This window comes from Primulina eburnea, chromosome 11, assembly GCF_022965805.1.
Source record: "Primulina eburnea isolate SZY01 chromosome 11, ASM2296580v1, whole genome shotgun sequence".
NCBI lineage: Eukaryota > Viridiplantae > Streptophyta > Magnoliopsida > Lamiales > Gesneriaceae > Primulina > Primulina eburnea.
Genome location: NC_133111.1, coordinates 3794297 through 3803435, shown reverse-complemented (window position 1 = coordinate 3803435; position 9139 = coordinate 3794297). Strand labels below are relative to the sequence as shown.

The 9139-nt window shown below is 35.4% G+C and overlaps 1 protein-coding gene across 1 annotated transcript; it reads left to right on the top strand.

Moving 5' to 3' along the window:
- Window positions 1-1991: 1991 nt before the first annotated feature.
- Window positions 1992-6262, top strand: LOC140804379 (glucosamine inositolphosphorylceramide transferase 1-like). The gene is made up of 4 exons (XM_073160369.1): window positions 1992-2682; window positions 3183-3305; window positions 4033-4200; window positions 4385-6262. Exons 1-4 carry the CDS (start codon window positions 2338-2340, stop codon window positions 6065-6067), a joined length of 2319 nt encoding a protein of 772 aa, XP_073016470.1. The 5' UTR covers window positions 1992-2337; the 3' UTR covers window positions 6068-6262.
- Window positions 6263-9139: the final 2877 nt, after the last annotated feature.

The window sequence follows — 9139 nt, the reverse complement described above, 5'->3', positions numbered from 1 at the left end:
ATTTTTCCATTTTATTTTTAATTAATAGGTGTTTTGATATGATATAAAAAATTGTTGAATGTATTTCGTGAGTATAAAAATATATCGGTAAAATAATAATTAATAACAAAATAATATTAAATATATTGGTCTATATTTGTGAAGGATAGGTCTCTTGTGATACGTTCTCACGAATACTTATCTGCAAGACCGGTCAATCCTAATGATATTCACAATAAAAAATAATACTCTCAGCATAAAAAGTAATAATTTTTCATGGATGACCCAGATAAGAGATCATCTCATAAAATACGACTCATTACACCGTCTCACACAAATTTTTGTCATTTGTGTGAGATGAAAAAATACTATAACATTCATACTTGAAGGAAGGATTGTAAAGAGTTAATTTTCACATTGAATCTGTGGAACAATATTGTTTACGAGTGCTCTAATCAAACACATACACTTTTATAAGATCGTTTCACCGATTCATTTTGTGAGATGAGTTGATCCGATACATATTTTAAAAACAATACTATTCTGAACATAATATTTTTTTTGGATAAATCGTGTTAAATTGGATATTTGTCTTACAAGACTAACCCATAAAACAAAAGAATTTTTGTGTTTAATTATGGGACAAAGGTGAGACAAAGGTGACAGTGACCCCCGATCGGATCAAATATGATGCTTTAGCCAAGATTTAATTTAATTTTTTAAACTAAAAAATTTGCCAATCTTTTTCTGTGTAGATGTATTCTGCGTTGTAAATGGGATTCATTTTCTATAGTTCCAGGCTTAAAGGCAACAAAATCATTGGCCCCTATTTTTTTATTTTTTTTTCAAAAAAAAAACAAATCACATCTGAATAATGTATTTTGTTAATCTTTCATCATCCTAGCTACCTTTTATAAAATCAATATGTTATGTAAATAAAGTTAAATTTACTTATAAAACAATGATATAATCCGTAATTTTTAAGCAATAACTAATGAATTACACAAAATGTCGATTTTGTAAATAAAAAAAGTAATAATAAATGTACAAAACGGGAAATCTTGCGTTTGGATTCTTTTGAGTCATTGTATTATTTTTTATTGTGAATATCGGTAGGGTTGATCCGTCTCACAGATAAAGATTCGTGAGACTGTCTCACAAGAGACCTACTCTTACTTCTAAAATAGAAGATATAGATTGGAGATGGCCTCTGATTTCAACGAAGCTCTTGTTCTTCGATAGACATGGTGGAGGTTCAAAATGGAGGGAAACAAATGCCAATTAAATTTAATAATAAAAATATTATCAGAAGAATTGAAAAATATATCAGGGCCATTATGGTAATGTAGGATGCAATAGAGAGCTAAAACTAAGAAAACTTGGATACGAGATTATGTATAAGAATATCAATGTCAAATAATCAGTATTAATTGGATTTAGCAGTTTCAAGTGAAAAATGACCAAAACAAATCAAACATCGATAATTTATGATCAAAACTCAAAGTAAAGTAATTTATATAACTGAATTTGTAATTTAATCTGCTAATAATTTTTTTTTAAAAAAAATCACTCTAACTGCGTATTTTCTCAGCTAATTCCAGAAAATAAATGGATGGAATTGACTCGAACATTCAAATTTAATGACTCGTTCTACGATCCTGACCATTCTGGAAAAATCCAAGGCACAATCCAACCAGTCAACCAAACGCGGCCTTAATGGTCAAAATTTCTTGATCCCCAAACCAAACAGAATCCTTATATACATTATCATCGTAATCCCATAAATTATTATTATATGTATTTGTCAAGATGTGTGTGAGACCGTCTCACGATCGTATTTTGTGAGATAGATCTTTTATTTTGGTCATCCATAAAAATTATTATTTTTTATTCTAAGAATATTACTTTTTATTGTGGATATCGATAGTGTTATCCATCTCACACGTAAAGATTTATAAAAAAGACATCAATGCATTTATGTTTGAATGTGAACAAACATATAAATATAAATGTCATAAAACTGTAAATCCAAGAAGAAAGTTTACAGCGTTTCTCCTTCCTCTCCCCCTCGAAAACCGGTCGCGGTTTTTGTTGTCTCCGTCCCTTTTCAAAGATCCAATAATCTTTTTCAGAGGAAGAAGAGAAAGACGAAATCCAACGACCCAGAAGCAAATAGAGCTATAAATCCCGTTAAAACCTCTGCCAGTTTCGGTTCTTGTACTTGAAGTTTTTTTTTTTTTTGGCTATCATATCAGGCTGAAATGCTGCATGCATAAGGCCGGCTCAGGCATCGGCGGTGAGAATTTACAAGCAATATAGAGCTCCACTGCACCCATTATTAGTTTCCTGCCTACAGAAATGGTTTCAATTCCGATTGTGACTTCCGGTGGCGGTTCCGGTGTGTGGTCCAGGTGGAGGTCGCAAAGCGGAAATGGTGGTGGGAAGAGCGGCGGCGGCGGTAATAAGAACGGAAACTTTTTGAATAGTAACGGTGAGCAGTGTGCCGTGTCTTCAACGTTTGCGTATTTCTTGTTCTCGTTTGTCGTTTTGGGGTTGACTGGGAGTTTATACGGTCGTCTTGTGCTCACCTCTAACGTGCGCTCGGAAGTTACCTCACTCGGCTGCGCAGAAGACAATGAGGGTTCTTGGGCTATCGGCATTTTCTACGGGGACTCGCCCTTTTCTCTCAAGCCCATCGAAGCGGTCAGTTACCATCTTTCCATTTTTCTAAGTACTTGAAGAAAAAAATGATTTTTTTTTTTGTGATTTTTACAGAAAACAGTTTGACTTCCGATAGTAAAATACATTAATTTGGTGTTTCTTTAAATTTCTGGAACATATGAATTAGTCGATCACAGTACAGATGTGGTTTCTTAAATTATGAGTTATTGTAAAATTTCTTTATCCTGTGAGTGATTTTCATATGTTGACCAGTTCTTCTTGTGTTTAAGATTGCTTGGTGACAGTGAACAAGATCCAAGTTTGAATTTTTCCTTTCTAATTTTCCAGTTTCTTGCCCGACAGTGGATTTAAAATAATTTAATGTTCCTCAGGTCTTTCTTTTACTTTCTTGATTGCTTCTTCCTTTCTTTTCTTTTGTTTGAAGTTTTTAAATAGGTAATTTTGGGGATCTGGAACACTGGGTCTTTCTGAAAATTTTCAATTTTTTTTCTCACCTCCGCGATTCTTTGTTTTTTTTCCAGATGCATATATGGAAGGACAAGAGTGCAGCATGGCCTGTAGCCAACCCTGTGGTTACTTGTGCATCACCTTCTAATGCAGGATTTCCCAGTAATTTTGTTGCTGACCCTTTTCTTTATCAGCAGGTAATTTCTGTTTTTCTTATTCTTTTTATTTTATAAAATTTGAACTTAGTTTGTCAATACAATGTTAAAATATCCAGAATTTGTGATCTCTTCTCTGCATGTATGGTTTAGTATAAACTCATCCAAGTTGTTTATAGGACACATCGTTTTCCTTTAATAAAATGATATAATGTTTTTTTTTAATTTGTCGACGAATCTCATAGAACGGTCTCTCTCTTGTATTTTTTATAAGTTGTTTTAAGCTACCCATATGCTGGAGTTTTGATATTGTATGGGATTATTTTTCGTTCAATTGTTTTGTTTTAAAGTTAATTTGAGTGGGGATTCTCTAAATATCAGACAGAAAATCATCGTTAACAATTTGAGAAACTTACTTTTTATTCAACGTGGTTCGTTGTACATGTATTGATTCTCGACGATTGTGGGAAGAGAATCACGTGTAAAAGTTTCACCATGCGTGTAGCATAAGCATGTATATATGCATATAGTTGTTAGAAATATGGTGTTCATATGTTTTGTCTACGTTATCGAGACACATATGGATTGTTGTAGCTTTGACAAGAAAATAAAGATAGGGCGTACTAAATTTCAGTAGTGAGCTCGAGACAAAATTTGTGTGATCATTTGTGCTCTAAGATTTGCTGAATCTCAGTGCCATATTTGAATTTTTGTAATTTAAATAATGCTCGTGTGATCGCTCTGGCTGATATTGAGTGTCGTTATTCAGGATGATGTCCTCTACCTGTTTTATGAAACAAAGAACTCGATTACAATGCAAGGAGACATTGGAGTTTCACGGAGCGTAGATAAGGGAGCAACGTGGCAGCATTTGGGTATAGCCCTTGATGAAGATTGGCACTTATCATATCCATACGTCTTCAACCATAACGGAAATGTGAGATTTCAAGTGCATTTGATTTTGCATTAATTAATGCCACTTGTTTCATTTTTAATTTGGAAGCCCAAGTATCATAAATAATGCAGTCTACACATAGTAAACTGATTTGTTATTTTTTTTCTCAAAAAATCTTGATCGATTCTTTCAACTTGATAAGTTTCAAATGTACATTTTTTCACAGATATATATGATGCCAGAGGGTAGCGCGAAAGGGGAACTTCGTCTTTATCGTGCTACTAACTTCCCTTTGTCATGGACTCTGGTAAAGGTAATCATGAAGAAACCGCTCGTTGATGCTTTCATAATCCCTTATGAAGGAAAGTTCTGGCTTTTCGGTTCGGACCATAGCGGGATTGGCACCAAGAAAAATGGGCAGCTTGAGATATGGTACAGCAACTCGCCTCTTGGTCCGTGGAAACCTCATAAGAAGAACCCCATTTATAACACAGACAAGACCATGGGAGCTCGTAACGGAGGCAGGCCATTTGTGTACAATGGAAATATTCATCGTATTGGTCAAGATTGTGGTGAAACGTATGGAAGACGTACACGTGTGTTCAAAATTGAAGTTCTGACCAATAACGAGTTCAAAGAAGTCGAGGTTCCCTTGGGTGTTGAGGAGTCGAGGAAGGGGCGAAATGCTTGGAACGGTGCTCGTAGCCATCACCTTGATATTCAGCAGCTCCATTCTGGCGAATGGATCGCTGTTCTTGATGGGGACCGAGTACGCTCGGGAGATACAGTACGGCGCTTCATTCTTGGCTTGGTTTCGATTGTATCTGTGGCTGCATTTGTGGTACTCGTTGGAATTCTACTCGGGGTTGTAAAATGTATAGTCCCATTAAGTTGGTGCCCTCATAACATGGGAAAGAGAAGTGATACTTTCTTGACTTGGGAAAGGTCCAGCCTGCTATCTTCAAACCTGAGACTATTTTGTAGTCGTTTGAATCGAGCAAGCTCAGCGCTTCGTGCCAGAATAAAGTTGAGTACATATACTGGAATAATTATTTTGGCTTTGGTTATCGTTGCTGCTGTGATACTAGTGTGCACCGGGGTTGAGTATATTTACGGAGGGAATGGTCCAAACGAGCCATATCCAATAAATGGTCACTACTCCCAGTTCACGTTGCTAACAATGACCTATGACGCTCGGATTTGGAATCTGAAAATGTACATAAAGCATTACTCTAGATGTGCCTCGGTCCGAGAGATAGTCGTTGTGTGGAACAAAGGAATACCTCCAGAACTATGCGATTTCGACACAGCGGTTCCTGTAAGAATACGAGTTGAGAAGCAGAACTCGCTGAACAATCGTTTCAAAACTGATCCACTGATCAAAACTCGAGCAGTTCTCGAGCTTGATGATGACATCATGATGACGTGTGATGATATTGAAAGAGGATTCAAAGTCTGGCGAGAGCACCCTGACAGGATTGTAGGATTTTACCCTCGGCTTGTGGATGGGATCCCGTTCAAGTATAGAGGCGAGAAACACGCTCGCAAACATGACGGATATAACATGATTCTCACTGGGGCGGCTTTCATGGATAGTAAGGTCGCGTTCGAGAGGTATTGGAGCAATAATGCATCCTCAGGTCGAGCATTGGTAGATGAATTTTTCAACTGTGAGGATGTATTGATGAACTACTTGTACGCGAATGGAAGCTTGTCCAGCGTGGTCGAGTACGTTAAACCCTCGTGGGCGATCGATACCTCGAAATTTTCAGGAGTTGCAATTAGCAGGAATACCAAGGCACATTATGGAGTCAGAAGTAGCTGCCTGGCAAAGTTTGCTGATATGTATGGAAGTTTGGCTCACCGGAAGGTCGAATTCGGCCGAAGAACGGATGGTTGGGACTTATAGTTAATAGGACTTAGGACTCCAGATCAAGCGACATTGAGTGTGTGCTCGTGTAAAAAAAAAATTATAGGGTTGTGAATTCTGCTTGGGAGGGACTTCTGTCGTCCATAGTTTTGGCGTGTAAAATGTAAATTGTTTTGGATGAAATTGTGGTATTTATATCTTTTTTAATGAAAAAAAGGTACATTGAAATTGTTATTCTTGCACTTATTTGTATTATTATAATTATTATTATCTTAAAAAATAAATAAGTTCGCATTCATTGAACAATTGGATGATTGAATTTGAACGGTGAAATATATTCGAGTTCTTGAAAAATAGTTGTATCTGCTTGGTTTGTGATGTCACGGTAATAATACGAAAATGAGTGAATATGGATTTTTACCTTAATTTCGAACACGACAAGGACAATCGCTAATTTATGAACATATTATTATTTGAACTTATTTTGATATACTAATGTTATCATATTATAAATTAAGAATATAAAGAAACTAAAAACAGAAGATGTATTTTTAACTACCGTGTTAAATTTCAAAAAGATTACAAAAAACACATGTATCCAAGACTCAACCGTGTTCATTTTGTCTTTATCATGTCCTTGCAATGTTCAATATCTTTTTCCTTTTTTTTTTTAATTTATTTATCTCATGACCAAAAAAAAGTAAGCAAAATTCTATTATTAAGTGGGTAAATATTGTTTTAAACAATACAAGTTATCAAGAACCGACAAAAATGAAAGAACTTCTGAACTCGTGAAGTGGCTCAAGTACTCGAATTTGTTGGGTGCGATAATTGTCCCTGTTTGGTAGAGCGATCGAACCGTAGTGCTTGTACTGCTGTGCGGTTTAAAAGATTTGAGTTGTACCATTACCACTAGCTATAACTTTTGGTAAAGCGACAAGTGCTCGCTCCTACAGAGTTCTTACTTCTTTATTTTGTGTCCGAGAGATCATGCTTTGAGGTTTATTTCAATTTTTTTAAGGAACTTTCCAAGTTAGACTTTATTGGGATTTCCCTATTCCAAAACTAAGACTGAAATCTTTAGAAATAATCAGAGAAATCAATCTTGGCCTTATCACATTCTCTTGAAGAAAATGCATTCTTTTCCACTTGGTTATTTCCGCCCCGATTCTCATCACCCCTTTCTTGATTTGTTCGTAACTTACTGAATTCATTTGGATTTAACTATATTCAATCTTGGTTCAAGATTTCTTCGTGCATCTGCCTAAAAAGTGCAATAATATTGCAGAACTATTTTTAAGGTAGGTCATTTCGAGTTGGGAGTTGGGACGTTGAGACTTGAACCTAATTCAACTAAGCTAACTCAAGGAGGATGATTGTCCAAGTCCGCGTATGAAACTTTTTAAGAGATTTTATCCAACTTACGTGGACAATTAACAGTTTATTCATGTTTAGGTGAATGCTGAAACAGCAACACAGCAGATGCTGGATCTCTTCGACATCAATGGACTGATCCACTGTGGTATTTCTGGGAACCTCAACTCTTCCATGAACATTGGAGATTTCATAATTCCAAACCAATTCGTGAACTCTGGTTTGTGGGATTGGCTGGTAATTTACATCGGTCCGATCCATATAACTTATGATCTGATCACATTTCATTCAATTTTCTTGTATAACTTTGATTTGATTTTATTGTATTTTACCTTTTTTCTTGGTAGAAACTCAGTGCCCAAGTCCCAAAAAATGATTTTGCAACCCCTGAAGTTAAGGAATATAATATTCATAGGGGAGGAAATAGTTCTTTAGGGATGATTGGATATAGGACAGAGCAATTCACGAGCCATTTTTCTGGCTCTGTGAACATCTAAATTCCATGCTACCTTTATGACAATCTCTTAAGGATGTATCCATCGGGTTGTTTTGTTTTGTAATCTTGGTCAACATTTTTTAAAAAAAATAGCCTCATGTAGTGTATTTGTTCACTACATGGGGAGGTTATTTTTTTTAAAAAAATGTTGACCAGGTCTATTTCCCCAAATATCTATGTATCATCTCCGATGGCGGGGAAATTCTGCACTGTAGCCGTCTGTAGGGTATGCTGAAATAGTTGTGCTCAAGTCCATTTCTATATTCAGATTCCATGTTGTCGTGAAACTGAAAATTTGTATATTATTAGCTATTTTATCTTATCAAATTCTAATAGAAATACAACAATTGAAAAAATATTCTTATGTCCCCTGAATTTGGTACATCTGGGCAGATCCAAGCTAATATCAAGAAAATTCATAGCCTATACCAAAACAAGTCTTAGCTTTATCAGGAGTCCAAACTCACGACCCCTTGACACTATCAGAAATACGAGTCCACCAAAGGATCGGGAATTCTGAGCCCTGACGTTACTAAAGGATATGAAGATATTCAAATTAATAGATAAAGATTCTGACGAATGTGAGATTCAAATAAATCTAATCAGGATGAGGCAAGAGCCTCATCCGCCATGGTACTATAATCCTAATGTTTGAAATCTACTATCTCAGGTAGGATTCTATCTCATCAAGAGTCCTACTCAGACAAGGAAACTGATCTCTCTCTATAAATACCATGTATGTGCTGCGGTTTTACACATTCACATTCTCCTGCTCACTTAACACTAGTATATTCCACTATTAAATTTGCTCTCCGGACCGACTTAAGCATCGGACGGGTCAGTCTAGGGATGTAAACGAACCAAACCGTTTGTGAGCTATTCGAAGCTCGATTCGATAAAAGCTCGTTTGAACTCGTTTAATGAGGCTCGTTAAGCTAAAAAAACCAAACTCAAGCTTTATAGTATTCGGCTCGTTAGCTCGTGAACATGTTCGTTGATAAGTTCATGAGTAATCTTTTACATGAAAAAATAGTAATTTTAATATTTGATTTATTGATTTTGCATATTATTCATGAAATATATAGAAAAATCTATTAAATTTATTTATTATAATAAATTTACAAATTTTAATAAGAATAATATATTTTTCTTTAAATATATAATTCACTTTTTAAATAATTTAATAAAAATTTAAATGTATAATTCATATTTATTAAGTTTGTTTAGGCTCGATAAAGGCT